The 15,907-nt window shown below is 38.1% G+C and overlaps 1 protein-coding gene across 10 annotated transcripts in view; it reads right to left on the bottom strand.

The window, feature by feature from the left end:
• kif1b (kinesin family member 1B) overlaps positions 1–15,907 on the bottom strand; it is an 86,961-nt gene that overhangs the window by 13,236 nt on the left and 57,818 nt on the right. For 9 of the 10 annotated variants that reach the window (XM_088332011.1, XM_088332013.1, XM_088332018.1 and 6 more), the window contains 11 exons: positions 13,535–13,653; positions 13,323–13,408; positions 12,018–12,147; positions 10,060–10,213; positions 7,696–7,786; positions 7,492–7,610; positions 7,323–7,378; positions 4,666–4,774; positions 3,764–3,830; positions 1,829–1,913; positions 1,611–1,716 (listed from right to left, as the gene is read on the bottom strand). In XM_088332011.1, the coding sequence (XP_088188137.1) occupies positions 1,611–1,716; positions 1,829–1,913; positions 3,764–3,830; positions 4,666–4,774; positions 7,323–7,378; positions 7,492–7,610; positions 7,696–7,786; positions 10,060–10,213; positions 12,018–12,147; positions 13,323–13,408; positions 13,535–13,653 (1,122 nt within the window). Of the gene's footprint in view, positions 1–1,610; positions 1,717–1,828; positions 1,914–3,763; positions 3,831–4,665; positions 4,775–6,967; positions 7,169–7,322; positions 7,379–7,491; positions 7,611–7,695; positions 7,787–10,059; positions 10,214–12,017; positions 12,148–13,322; positions 13,409–13,534; positions 13,654–15,907 lie in introns of all 10 variants that reach the window. The other variant, XM_088332020.1, reaches the window with a different exon arrangement.

Raw genomic sequence — 15,907 nt, 5'->3', positions numbered from 1 at the left:
ACAGAAAAAAAAGAGAAGCACAGAGAGTCAAGCAACAATAGAGCAAAAACAATGGCCATGCAGTGATTCCAACTACATTCAATTGGAGACATTCAAGCACGGTCTTACACAGGCTGACAATTTACAGTGAATACAGTATCAAATTTCAGCATGATATGCAACGCAATTTCAGAGACACCTCGCTACGTTGTGCGTCGGTTAATAATATTCAATTTGAATTTAACAAATATCTAAAAACATTGAAAATCCCCCCCAAAATGTTTACTGGCCAAGATTCAAGCGGATTGGCAGGCACACCTTGAGATCTGCATCTCTGTCTATAGATCGTGATGAGAAGAGTTTGTGTCTGGTGGTGTGTTTTTGCGGTGTGTTTCAACATCAAAAGTTTGTGAAGCCCTTTGTTGTGCCACCTAAACGCTCTCTATCCTTTGGTGCATCTACCGAACCAAAGAAAAAGACACGTTGATCCACTGCGCCACCACCTGCATCATCTGCGGCATCATCCGAGGAGCAGTAAAAGCGTTTCGTTAACCTATAGTCATTCATCATCATCTTTATCTCATTGTACAGCACAGGTCTTTTCATCTCCGTTATAAAATCAAGCTTAGAACTTGTAGTAAGAGGTCAGTTATATATTCATTTATTTTTTTCTAAGATATATGGCTCTCTTTTTCTCTCATACGTTGGCCCCTTAATAAAGAGAAAGAAGAACTTTACCTTTAACATCCAAACGTTTTCTATATACAGGGTTCATGGCTGAATTAAAGCACTTTTCAAGGACCTTAAAAGTCCATTTTGAAAGATCTTCAGCACGATTAAAAGAAAAAACAGAGCCACAAATGCATCTACGATTTACATACGTGATTTTTAGTCTTGCTTGTGCATTTATTAAAACATGTTTTTTTTTAAATCTTGAGTAACTCGTGAATATATTTATTGAGACAAGTCTCTCCCCATGTAGTTGTTGGGTGAAAATAAGCTTACATTTTCAGTTGCAGGAAGTTCTTCCTGTTAAAATGTACACCTGGAAAACTCTACCATATTGTTTTGCATAGCCCATAATAAATTTCCATAATTACTACGTAATCCTTGCACTAATAGACATATCATAGTGCCCTGTGTAGATGCAGCGTGCACCTTTCCTCTTGGACTCTACCCGTAGGGGGCGATGATCCGTTTTAGGACAATGCCATAGAAACTAAGGCCAGCTACCGTTAATCATGAAGCAAGAATAAATGCAATGGCAATGCGAAACCACTAGAGAGCCGTGTTGGCCTTATTTTTAACTAGACTTGTTGAGATACATGGCAACAATTTTAACTATTTACAAGCATATTAACCTAAATTCAAGCACTTATCAATCCTTGAAAACTCAACAATAAAATTCAAGTATTTTCGAGGATTTCAAGCTCCTGCATGAACTCTTTATGCAAACACACATACATAGATACATACATACATACATACATACATACATACATACATACATACATACACAGATGGAGATCTCTCTCTCTTTTTCACTCACTGGCTCAGTCAAAGAGGGCGACACTAATTTGCAGAGTATGACGTTTCGCGGGGGTTATGGTCCCCATTCACCGCGCATGTACCTGTTAGAGTTGTGGGAGGATTTAATGTTCTTGGCAGATATGATGTTAAGAGACAGAACTGCATCAATGGCACCATCATCCACCTCAGCCTTGTTCCTAATACGACCTGGTGAGACACCAAACAGAGCAATGGGTCAATAGCTACAGCCATGAACACACATTTTCGTGTTTTCCATTAGGAATCTTGAAAAACTATTCATGTCTTATGCAATACCTACCGACAACCAGCTCTCGAACGTCTTTCCAGTGCAGCTCGCTTCCCTTCTCATGGATTAGTGTCACAGTGATGCGCCGCTGAATTCCCTGCAGCGTAAAATTACAGCAGCTTAATCTTAATTGTTTTAATGAACATCTGAATTTACTCATTCAGAGCCAACAATGGCTAAAAACGCCACAGATTCATTTTAAGTCGTTCACTGGTTGGATGAGGATAGAGAAGTCCAAACGTAATTTTGACCTCAATCCCCCAGAAATAAACAAATACCGTATTTTCCACACTATAAGGCGCACCGGATTATAGGGCGCACCCCATAAAATAGTTTTTGGTCCTATATTTTCCATACATAAGGCGCACCAGATTATAAGGCGCTACAATGGGAACTTCGACAAAACAGTCAGAAAGTTCAGTCAAACGTATTAACCCCTTAACATTCGGAAAGCTTGCAAAGAAGCAAATACGTGTCGTAGACACGTGCGGATGCGGTGTCCGTACGATGTCACCAATCACTCAAATGCATCGTTCCAAATATCATTCGAAAGGTTAAAGTCTTGGGATTCAAGAAATGCCAAACATTTCTTAGTTTCCATTTTATTTTTTGCTGGCAACTGTGTGGACAGCAAAGTAATAATTTTATTGTGCAGGGAAACTGGGTTCTTTACTGTGCATATGACAATAAACACTTTGAACTGAATTTAGTTTAAAAAAAGACTCATCACAGAAACATCAAGATCGTTCTAAAACAAGATACCGGGAAAATATAAAGCCGCATAGCTCACCTAAGTTCTCTTGCAGCCATCACGTTCAATAATGATACGTAACCATGGTCTTCTTACAACCGTGAGTGTAGTAAATCCAGGAGAGTAAAATATTTACAAATAGTAAAAAATGTTTTCTCTATGCCGTAGTGCAACCCAACGTGTGATTCACATTAATCTTTTTTGGCCAATTGCCGGCTTTGTTTCGCACCTTTAGCCTATGCGAGCCTGTAAATGATCAAAAGGATCCGCCCCCTTTACCTCCGAATAACTTTAGCCAATAGTGACTGATTCAAATGATGATTGACACATTGGTTAGGAAATGAAACGCCGGTATATAAATCCCAGCATACACCGCGGACTACTTCGCCTTCGGGGAAAATCTATTCGGCGGCTGCTTGCCTTAGTTGCAAGACTTTGCGACTTAATATTGATCCATTTATAAGGCGCACTGTATTATAAGGCGCATGGTCAGCTTTTGAAAAAAATAAAGGCTTTTAGGTGCGCCTTATAGTGCGGAAAATACGGTACATACATAAATATCAGTAAGCATTTTCTATTGATGGATACATTTTGCCCATTTTACGTTTTATTAATACTTAATTAATACAGATTTACTCTAGGTATTTTTTGGTGGAATTAGAAAAAAATAGATATTTAAAAATTAGAAATAGATTTCATTTTAACTGAAATCAAGCCATACACACTCTATTTTTCAAACTTTTATGTAATTTGAATAAGAATTTCAGTAAAACATTAAATGAGAAAACGTTTTCTTTTTTTTTTGGGGTAAAATAAATAAACAAGCCAAATTGTACATGACAGATAACTTTTGTCAATCTATGAACTTTGTTTTAATAAAAAATAAAATAAAACTAAAATGGCAGACAATTGTTTCACATTTTAAGAATATTTTCTTTGTTTTGTAAAATATTATTAAATGAACAAATATACAGTATTTGGTATCTGCTGAATCAGAAACGTTTGCTCATACTGAATATTGTCGTTATTTTACAAGGGAAAATAGTTTATGAAATGAGTATTTTAATTGGTTAGACAAAGGTTTGAAAAATAAGTTAAAGTTATACAAACATGGAGCAAATTTTTTTTTTTTTCATTTTTACAGGCCTTGAAAGAGTTAATGTCCAATGGAAGTGAGACATAGTACAGTTGAATACCTGGTGCAGCAGGTATGTGCCATGACAAGGCAGTGCTCCACTGTGATCCACTATGGCTGGAATGTACCTATAGAGGACAAGAACGCATTTTGAGTCAAAACTAAATATGTCAAGTCAAAATGCAAACTATGTCATAAAACGTTTGAGAGTTCACATATAATAATACCTTGTAAATTAAACAGGTTAGGTGATATGATTAGAGGGAAAGTGGGTATTATTCAACCACTAAATGTTTCTCTATGGTGCGGTGCAACAAAATAAGGGTACTAAAAAGCACAAGGAAAAATACTAACTACGGAAACTCAAAGTGACCAAAACACACAAAGCCTTTTTGAGGTTTTTGACTACCCATAGCAGAAAGATTGTGGACAATTATGTCAGTTTTCTTTAGATGAGGCTCCAGTATGTAAAATATATTTTTTTTGACCTGCATGTATTTAAAACGTGTATGTTTATATGATACTTTATGTATTGTTGCTTATTATTCAAATGACTATTTTTTTAAGTTAATAAAGTTTTTACCACAAGGAGGCGCTAAATAATTCACACTGTACCATAAATGTGAAAACTGTTTGGACTGTCAAGGGGACGGGAGCAAGATAAGCTTTGGCTTTTTTCCCTCAGCCCTTCTTGTCCTTCTCTTGTCTTAACTGTTTATCTAAGTTGTTGATTTTGAATTTATTTTAACTTATTATTTGATGTGTGAAAATGTTAAAAGGGTTAAGTCCTGATAATACCACTTTGTTCATTAAGAGGGCACTGTGTCATAGTATTTATGTCCTATACTAAAGAATGTCACTTTTCAGGAAAAAAAATCTTTACTAAAAATTACAAAATGTATACTTTCGAACCAAAACAAATCAATTTCATTAGTGTATAGAGAGTCAGATGCAAAAACTTACTCTCCTGTTGGCTCTAACTCACTGATCTCAAACCAGACGAGTAGGTCGTATTTGCTGACACACTGGCCCAGATTTGACTTGGTGATTGTGTTTAACTTGGTAGCTGGAACTGACAAATATAAAAAGAATTAGGTACATATGAAACAACAGAAAGTCAACTGGCCTAGCGAACTATATATTTTTTTATTTAGGCACAGCAGAAAGAACAACATCAAGCACTAACGAAAGGAAACACCAAAAACAGTTGTACAGTAAAATCATACTGTATATTACATAAGCATGTGCCCAAAGGGAGCAAGCTGTTGGATTAGGCCTCTCAATTATTAAAAAGGAGACTTGACCTGGCCCACTATGTTGCTGTGACATCTTCCGATCTATTAGAACTTGACCACATATTATTCAGTCGAAACCAGCTAAGACCATCAAGTAACACATTTGCAAGGCTGGCTCCTCACTTCACATGGGTGGGCGGCAAAGACAGTGTAAGAATAATAATCAGTTAAGATAACTCCGAATGTCTTCTGCATTATGAAGGAAAAAGCTCCAAACTGTGTATTTTATTCCTTGGGTTCCAGTCAATTGTTTAATGGAAATATTCTTTGGGTATTATCGATAGCATACATAGCAAGCAATAAAAGGTCTGTGCTTAAGGTTCAGGCAGAGCAATTTGCTATGATAAATGTAAAAAAAATTACTACTTGTCTGGTATTGCGGTTTCCAACCTGTAAGCAAAGGTTAATCTAACAAAACTAATCAAATCGGAATCAGCTTCCCTAATTTTAGGGAGGTGTGTATCATCATAAATACAGCAGGAGCTTTGCACCAGAATGTAGAAAGGCCTAGAGGACTTCAGTTTCAAGGAGAGGCAAATCCATTACACTGTACTGTCGTTGGGAGCTGAGGTCAATTGCTATTAGAGACGGGTAGACAAAGGACACAACACATCTCTGTTTTAAGGCTGCAACGATTAGTCGATGTTGTCGACAAAAATCGACGAGCGACCGAATGAATTACATTGTGGCCCATTGTCGCCAAACACATTTTTTCCAACAGAGAAGAATCTGTATATGAATACAACCTGTGCCACGAGTTGCTTATGCGGAAAACCGTCTCTGTTTTAAAACATACAGAAATGGCAGCATTATCAACAGGTCTTAAGTTTGGGAGCATTTTAGCCTGGAAAAAGCCAATAAAAAGACGACTTTCAAGGGTTATTGTTCTATCTTCTTTATACATTATCCATTATCCGTTATCAGTCAGTTCATAATACGCTACAAAGCCTAGGAGCCGGGACTCTTACTCTCAGCCAAAAGGCTAAGCTAAGGTCCTAGCCTTAAAGCCTTGCTACGATCATTGCGATTGCACCGTTCCCGGAGGTACTGCAATACCGGGCCAACGCGTGGAGTGGACAGAGCAACCGTGAATTTCTCATTTGCGGTATGGCTTTTTTGAACAGATACGCATGATGCGTTGCGAGCGTGTTATTAGCGTGTTGGTACCTTTCACAGGCACGGATTGGGATGAAAATTACATTATTATTATTAAAGCTTTGAAAACTCTCTCGGTGTACCGTCTTTCTTTGTAAATATGTGTAACCATGTATAATATGTATTTGCAACTGTATATTTTTGTAATGTATTTATTTTAGAGACTTATTGTGATATGTTTTCTACGAGCGAAACAAAAAGAAGGGGCGGAGCAAACGCGGGCTGACGGGAAGTAGGGTGAAGCTGAGTTAAATCTCCTTGTTGTTGCAGCGGACAATAGTGGATACAGGTATATATTTTTCCCACCCTTAACTTTGGAAATATACATTTCTTTCATTGGATTACTTTCAACAGGACCCGGACTTTAAAGGTCTGCATTAAATTCTAATTACAGGTATCATTTTCCGTTCATGTTGCTGATTGTGGTGTTTGGATTGAATACTATATTTATAGTTACAATCGCGGCACCTAGTCAAATTTGGGATAAGCTTTCAACTTTGCTACATGTTTTAATGTGGGTGCATGCGGCTTGTATACAGGTGCGGCTTGTGTTAGGACAAAACCAATAATGCCCGTAAAATGTAGTGCGTGCGGCTTATAATCAGGTGCGCTCTATAGTCCGGATTTTACGGTAATCATTTAAGAGTCTGGTACTGGCAGACTATTCAAATAGTTCATAGTTGCAGCCCTACTCTGCAGAGACTCATTGTAATACCAGCCATGGTTACAATTGGAAACAAGCAAAGCACTAGCCTATTGGCAACTAACAACTGAACGCAAGGATTGTTATCTACTCCACTGCCCGCTGTACCAACCATGGTGCCTGGGCACAATGAAAACTGGGTCATCAAGCACCGATAGGAAGGGAAAGTGCGATAGCTGGTCGGCTTCATCCTCTAGGCTGGCCACAGCTGAGGAGGCCAAAGCATTGGCGTGCTCGGACAATGTGTCTAGCACTTTGACGTTCACGTAACCGCTCATCAGGTAGCGGAGCAACTCGATCTTACGAGTGTGGTCTGAATCCACAATGTAGCATGTGACGAGTGAGAAAGGGAATCCAAAGGAAGTGAGAAATGAAAGACAGGTGGAAGGAAATATGAAGCAGGCTGATGAGGTAAATAAGAATGATTTTGAGAGGCTAAGTTATGTGGCGTAAAGTAAAAATCTTACCGGGTTTTGAGAGCGGCATAGGAATGGGATAGTATTTCCTGGATGGTGTTGGAGGACTGTAGGAAGAAATGGTAAAGTTTTAAAGGAAGGCCAACAGCTCAAGAGATTATTTGAGTCAGGTTCAACTAAGCCAAACAAATGATGTTACTTCCTAGTTCTTATCAAACACCTGATTAAGTCCTGGCCATGGAGATGAAGCGGGTGCTGCTGGTAATGACCAAATACTTCAAAAACGATAGGCTTGGTCTTGAGATACTCAATAAAGGATTCCGTCACCTCAACTGAAATCTGCACAGAAAGTTAACAGAAGTTTTTAAAACTGGGCAAGCGATCACTGCTTCAGTCAGGATCACAAAAGAACAGAAAGACTCACGTTTTGGACATGATAGAAACCCAGAGGAGCACCTTTGCCAGTGTTTTTCAAAGGCTCAGTGGAAAAGGCTTCATCGTGACGATGCAGGAAACTAAAGAAAGTTAAAAAAGATGTCAATACATCACATTCAATCAACTGGAGGAGCTTTTGTAGATCTACATCTAAAAGAACATTGCACGAGACTTGAACGCAAATGGTGCGCTACAAGGCTAGAGGTTTTCTGTCAGGCTCTGTGTTACATCGTTTTTGTATTTAGAATGTTGCTTGTTCTTTGGTTATTCATAGTGCATTACAAACATATGTTATAAAACCTTTTGCTGAGGTTTTGAGTTTTTCCTGGCCCTCATGTAGGTTTTAGATCAGGGGATGGTGTAAAAATAGTCTGTAGTCTGTAATAGTCAGTGGTATGTGAAGCCCTTTGAGACTTCTTGTGATAAAGAGCTATACAAATAAACATGACTTGACATCTTGCTGAAATATAAAGCAGCTCTTGTTTTGCTAAAGCAACTAATTGCTTTAAGGTCATTGCTATACATAAAAATAACCCTATATATTTATTTATATACAGTGGAAGCTCTCACACGACAGAGGTTTACCTCAAAGGGTTCTACCAATTCAGCTCATGACTTATACTAGCTATTTATTTTTTGATAAACATTTTTGAATGATCTAGGAACAGATTTAGAATGAGTATTGTGGAACTGTCATGCCTCCGAGATTTGGAAGTTATAGGAGACTGTCGGGACGGTGGCTGTCCAGTAAGTTTTTACAGTTTTAGGGATTTATCCTTTGACGATCTCATACAAATGGTTAGTACAGGAAAATGGATGACTTGCCTGCTTGACTTGCTTCATTCGGTTTGACATGATTAATATTTCACTCTCCCAGAGTATAGAATCGATAGGTTTCAGGTCTGCTATTATTAAACCCATACGAAGAAAACTAACCACGATCTGGAACACCAATGTAATTATTGGCCAGTGTCAAATGTAACATTTTTTGCAAAATTACCTAAAAAAGTCGCACAGCAGTTAAAGACTTTATGTCTGAAAATAGTGTTTTTTACTATGTGCATTAAGGATTTAGGGATAATTTGGTTTTATGTAAATGGGCATGTATGACAGTACTTCTTCATTCCACAACAATTGCTTAACACATGAGATGGGGAGCACAATTGGCAAGTGGACCAAGACCATTTTTCTTCAATCAGACACAGAACGTGTAACGTTCCTTCCCACAATTATACAAAAACATTGCAAAATATTACACGCAGAAGGGGACTCGAGAAATTAGGCCTCAAAGTTGACCCAAGTAGCTCGTTAACACAACATGTGATGCTCTTAAAAAAAGACTGTGATTGTAGTGCATACAGCTCATTTCTGTTTGAACAAATTGGAACTTTGCCAACCCCCTTGTTAGGCGCCTTGTGACTGTTTTGTCGGTGTTGCGTGGGGTAATTAAAATTGTCTTTATTCTCATTGATATCAACATTGTAAAATATTGTATGCAATGAGATTTCTCATGGCACTTCAGAAATATGAAGACTTTGAAGAGAAAAAAAGAACTAAAGTTTACCTTACGTGCGTTCCTTCTTTGCCTTCACCTGCTTTTAAGAAGGCGTTAGTGACTTTTCATTTGTGCTTTTAGCCAATTGTGTTGTGAGTGGTACGATATTATTTGACTAGCTACCCATTAGCATCGGAGCTGCTAAAAGCTTACTGTTTTGTTTGCTCCCAGTTAACCCATGTCAACTGCACGTGTCCATCGGTTTATTCCCAGACGGGTTTGCATTGGTCGTAGTTGCAATTTTTGTTGTTAGTTCCCAGTTAGCCAGGCAGCTCACTGCATGTTTTTATTTGGCCAGATTTGCTTTTTTCTGCCGAGGCTGCGTCAAATTTTTATTGGTTGGGCCGAGCTACCCCAAATAAGCTCTCTGTGTGTCATTTTTACCAATTTGCTCCTTTTAGGCTGCCACCCTTTGTTGTACCATTACTGCGACACAATGCCCTGGCATTCTCCACAAAACCTACCAAAACTTGGCTTAAAATAATCGTAACCGCTTTGACTTAATAACACGTAAACTAATATGGTGGGTAGCTTGCTCAGGTGCCGGTGTTCTTCAATTGTGGTAACAGCTCAGGAAGTCAAGGACGAGATAAGCTGTCTTTAAAGTTCATTCTCTCTGAAAATAATTGGAATACAGTATATTGATCAAATATATCGTTTTTATGCAAAAAAACATTTTCTCTTTCCTTACATTATCATGTTTGAGAATTTGGGAATACCCTTAAAATATGTTATGCAGAAAAGTGCTTAAAAAGTAAATAAATAAAGTCCTGTGGTGAGCTGGCTATGAAGACTCACTTGAACTGGCAGAATATATCCGCATATTCAAGCGGGACACTCGTTGTTTGAAGCACAGTCACACGGAAGGTGAAGGTGCTGCCGATCTCCAGTTGCCCTGTTTGACTATCACCGGTTGCCAGCTTGCTCTCTGGGATGTTTCCAAGCTTGAGGTCTGAAAGAGTGACATCCAAAGTTTGTTTCATTCGCCGGAATTTGAATCTGTATGTGTCTTGTCAACTAAAAGCAATAAAGTTAAAGCTCATCCTTCCAACAACTCCTGAATTGTAGAGCAAACTACAGGGAGTGCAGAATTATTAGGCAAGTTGTATTTTTGAGGATTAATTTTATTATTGAACAACAACCATGTTCTTAATGAACCCAAAAGTCTCATTAATATCAAAGCTGAATATTTTGGAAGTTGGAGTGGGGCTTTTTTAGTTTTAGCTATTTTAGGAGGATATCTGTGTGTGCAGGTGACTATTACTGTGCATAATTATTAGGCAACTTAACAAAAAACAAATGTATACCCATTTCAATTATTTATTTTCATCAGGGAAACCAATATAACAGCTCAACATTCACAAATATACATTTCTGACATTCAAAAACAAAACAAAAACAAATCAGTGACCAATATAGCCACCTTTCTTTGCAAGGACACTCAAAAGCCTGCCATCCATGGATTCTGTCAGTGCTTTGATCTGTTCACGATCAACATTGCGTGCAGCAGCAACCACAGCCTCCCAGACACTGTTCAGAGAGGTGTACTGTTTTCCCTCCTTGTAAATCTCACATTTGATGAGGGACCACAGGTTCTCTATGGGGTTCAGATCAGGTGAACAAGGAGGCCATGTCATTAGTTTTTCTTCTTTTAGACCCTTTCTTGCCAGCCACGCTGTGGAGTACTTGGATGCGTGTGATGGAGCGTTGTCCTGCATGAAAATCATGTTTTTCTTGAAGGATGCGGACTTCTTCCTGTACCACTGCTTGAAGAAGGTGTCTTCCAGAAACTGGCAGTAGGACTGGGAGTTGAGCTTGAGTCCATCCTCAACCCAAAAAGGCCCCACAAGCTCATCTTTGATGATACCAGCCCATACCAGTACCCCACCTCCACCTTGCTGGCGTCTGAGGCGGACTGGAGCTCTCTGCCCTTTACCGATCCAGCCACGGGCCCATCCATCTGGCCCATCAAGACTCACTCTCATTTCATCAGTCCATAAAACCTTAGAAAAATCCGTCTTGAGATTTTTCTTGGCCCAGTCTTGACGTTTCAGCTTGTGTGTCTTGTTCAGTGGTGGTCGTTTTTCAGCCTTTCTTACCTTGGCCATGTCTCTGAGTATTGCACATCTTATGCTTTTGGGCACTCCAGTGATGTTGCAGTTCTGAAATATGGCAAAACTGGTGGCAAGTGGCATCTTGGCAGCTGTACGCTTGACTTTTCTCAGTTCACGGGCAGTTATTTTGCGCCTTGGTTTTTCTACACGCTTCTTGCGACCCTGTTGACTATTTTGAATGTAACGCTTGATTGTTCGATGATCACGCTTCAGAAGCTTGGCAATTTTAAGAGTGCTGCATCCCTCTGCAAGATATCTCACTATTTTTGACTTTTCAGAGCCTGTCAAGTCCCTCTTCTGACCCATTTTGCCAAAGGAAAGGAAGTTGCCTAAAAATTATGCACACCTGATATAGGGTGTTGATGTCATTAGACCACACCCCTTCTCATTACAGAGATGCACATCACCTGATATGCTTAATTGGTAGTAGGCTTTCGAGCCTATACAGCTTGGAGTAAGACAACATGCATAAAGAGGATGATGTGGTCAAAATACTCATTTGCCTAATAATTCTGCACTCCCTGTAATGTTGTCGGTCCATTAAGCAACTTTTGGATGCGTTCCCACAATCCCCCTTTCGTCAGGTCCGATTTCGCATTCAACGAGACCATCTGTCTAGGGGTAAAAGTCTGGCAGCCGTACCCATGTCATTGATTCTGTTGAGCTCCTCCAATGGGGTGATGACCTCTGAACTCTGACCCTGGCCTTCCACAATGCGCAGCTCTTCCAGGGACAAACCAGAATGGGTCATAACTGTGGATGGAAAATCATTCTGGGGAGGGGGCAACAGAGGACAACATAAGCTTGAGTAAAATTAGTACTTATCTGAATACCTAGGACATTTTAAATTCTTACAGTTTCATTAAGGTGTTGTTAAAGTTTACCATCTGTAAACTGCCACACAGCTTAGATTAGGTGTAGGCAAACTACGGCCTATGGGCCACATGCAGCCCATCTGGCTTTTTCATGTGGCCCACCAAACGAAAATTGATCAAAACATAATGAGAAATATAAATAATGGTAAACAAAGTATGACTAATAAAAACATTTTTTGTGCCAATGTTGTCCCTATAAAATTTTGTGCTCGAAAACAGGGACCAGATGTTTTGTTTTGCTTTCAATTAGAAAAAATAGGAAATACTACTACAGTAATACAACAATACAGAAATACAACAAGAATACCATAATGGAAATACTGCTGAAATACTGCTACAAAAATACAACAAAAATACCACTAGAGTAATTCCATAATACAAAAATAATACCACAGAAACATTACAACAAAAATACTAAAAAAAAAAAAACCTACTTATTCTTACAAAAATAATAATATTGAAATACCGCAGAAATACTACCGAAAATACTACAGGAAAAAAAAATACTATAATTGAAATACTTTGAAAATACTTAATAAATGCTACGACAACAATACTATAGAAAAAATACTACGATAGAAATATATCAACAAAAATACAACTACGATAATATTACAAAAATACTATCCAAATACACCCAAAAAAACCTCTTTGAAAATACTTTTAAAATACTTGTACAGGAAAAACAAAATACCACAACAGTAATACTATGATTCAAAAATATTATGACAGAAATATTACGACAGAAATACTACAAAAATACAACTACAGTAATACTACAAAAATACCACAGATATACGACAAAAATTCCACTCTGGAAATACTTCAAAAGTACTACTGCAGAAATACTGCAAAAAATAAAAATGTGTTTCGACACCAATGTAACAAAACTAATCTATTTAAAAGCAGATATAAAAACAACAAGTATATTTATTTATAAATGAAAAAATTGAATAGGTCTCCAAGCCCGGGTTCTCTTAGCCAAATATTTTCACCCAATGCGGCCCGCAACTCCAAATAGTTGCCTACCTCTGGCCTAGATGCTAACATATTTTACTGATTTTGTACTTACTTTTTTGAAGTAGTCATCGTCAAAAGATATCTTGGCAGTTCCTGATTGTCTTACACCGGACCCATAGTCTGGGGCCTCTTCATCAGCTATAAAAAGAAAATATGACACTGTTAATGCAATTTTGCAGATATTTGTTTTAAATACAATATGTAAGTTAGCAGAATACAGAAACATTAAGTGTTCTTTTCAAAACAGCTTCATTATTTCCTTACCAGCTATCGCCTGAACCCCAACACGCAAGAAACCTCGCACGTCTCCTTTCTCTGTTACTATAGCAACACGATGAACAAGTGGTACGGGGTATAACAGGTTGCTCAGGTACACAAAAGCTCTGCAAACAAAGAAATTACGTCAAATCTGCTGCACACGTTCAATGATTATTTTTTTAAACCATTTGCAATGGCCTCAATTGTAAAAGAACTGTTTAATGATAAGTCTAATTTCGAAAAATATAGGGTTCGTACACCAATTTTATGGGCAAATTCAAGCACTTTTTAAGGACTTTTGAAGTCAATTTTCCCATTTTTGCAATGGCAAAAACAAAGCCACCAGGGAGCAGTGTTGGCATCATTTTAAAGCAGACTTGTGAAACATGGCAACAATTTAAAGCATATACAAGCACTTAACCCAAAATTCAAGAACTTTTCAATCCTAGAACACACAACATTAAAAATTCAAGCATATGAACCCTGAACAAATTATAAAATGGAGTTAAAAAACAGTGACGGAACACATTTTTCCTCCCAATTGGTCATGACAATATATCAGTGATGCTGCGAACACGGTTGTTAAACGGCAATTTATAGTGCCATGTTGTCTTGCACATGCTCACATTTTGTCTTACTGAAGATCATTTATCGTCTTCTTCCTTACTGGGGCACTTTCACTCTACCACCACAATTTTTCTCATCTCCTTCAAGCAGACTCTCAAGGCAGGCTCAAAAGACAAATATTGATCTGCAGAACGTTTGGACTCATGGTGATGCAGTGTGCACCTTCCTAGGAATGCTATTGCTATTCATTTATTCCCTTCAAGAAAACATGACAAATAACTCAGCAACATAGTTTTAAATTAAAGCAAATAAATACACCACACAACACCAACATGTTTAAAAAACATGAAAAATTGAACAGAAATAGGATGTAGGAGGAATTCATTAAAGGCAAAACAAAAACAAAAAAAAATTAACAGATGGAGGTTCACACAGTCATTGTACCACACAGTCATTGTACCACGGTGGCAAAGAATGACACATCACAGTGGGATGAGTGGTAGGAAAGTGAAAAGGATGATGCTGTTTACTTTTAGTGGAAAATCTTGCACAGAAGGCTGGATTTGTGTGACCAATTCCATTCTGACCATACAGACTTAACATACCATCGATGCCATTGCAAGTACCGTATTTTACACACTAAAATATAGTCTTTAATCATATTTTATATACATCGTATAGAAGGCGCACCGGACTATAAGTAAAGGCTAAGATTGCAGAAAAAGGGACCATATTTGTGCCTTAATAAATAAGTCAGTATATATCATAGATCACAATTTCATAATTTTTAAAGGAACAGGAATCAACCGCAGATCGTGGCAAAGAGCACCGGTTCCCATCTATCACTAGGCCACCAAGGATAGTCGACACATGAAATGGCATTAGGTTTTATCTTATCATCACAGAATTTTTAGCCAAGCAACCAAATTGTTGCTGTCACCTTTGGGCCGGGCCGCAAAAATATTGTAAGACATCAGACTCGTCTGTTGTACACAAAAGGTTGGGGGCCACTGAAATACACTATAGTGTCGCCGCCTCAAAGTTTTAAAAAAACCACGAGATTCTAAACTGTATGAAGAGAAAGGCATTGTGGAAAGTTATCCGGCTCTTCTGAACCGGATAGAAGCATTGTGGGAAGTAATTGAGTCACCCCGAAATATATATATGGCTGCAGGTATTCAAAATGTTTACTTTTTCACATGGGCCAGAAAAGCCAAGATGTGTTGTGCCTTAATAAAGGGAATCAACATTTCAAAACTGCATTTTGCATTTCCTTGGGTTGTCTTTGTGTGATATTAAAATCGGTTTGATAAGAATTTAGGAAGGGGGGCAAAAGTACGGTATTTTTTTACGGCACTGCACATACTAAAATTGACTAGAAAATCCATTTAGATTAGAAATTTAAAGGCGGGTATAAGTGAGAATATCATTAAAATCCTGATACCTTAAAAAAATACCTTCATTACAAAAATAGCTGGATAATGAGCTAAGAACTTATGCTTTTTCATGTGTCATCTGTATCCCGTGTGGATAGGATACAGCACTCTCTCCGCCGCGATCAGCGTTCGATTCTAGTTAGATCTAAAGTTATGCAATCATAAATAACCATCCATGTGGTCTGGTGGTTAAGATGCGGTTCTCCTACCACTGCTATCCGGTTCGATCCCTGTTACCGCCGTTGTTATGCATTTGTTATCAGCGATAAATTCGATTGATTAAAAATTGTACAAATATGGTAACCTATTTCCAAATTTGTCAGCATATAAGGCGCACCAATTCAAAAGGCATACATTCAAATTTCTGGCCAATTTG

The sequence above is a fragment of the Urocampus carinirostris genome, chromosome 3 (assembly GCF_059441175.1).
Source record: "Urocampus carinirostris isolate Australia breed hairy pipefish chromosome 3, RoL_Ucar_1.0, whole genome shotgun sequence".
Taxonomy (NCBI): Eukaryota; Metazoa; Chordata; class Actinopteri; order Syngnathiformes; family Syngnathidae; genus Urocampus; species Urocampus carinirostris.
The sequence above is the reverse complement of the archived record's forward strand: the minus strand, read 5'-3'. Positions and strand labels throughout refer to the sequence as shown.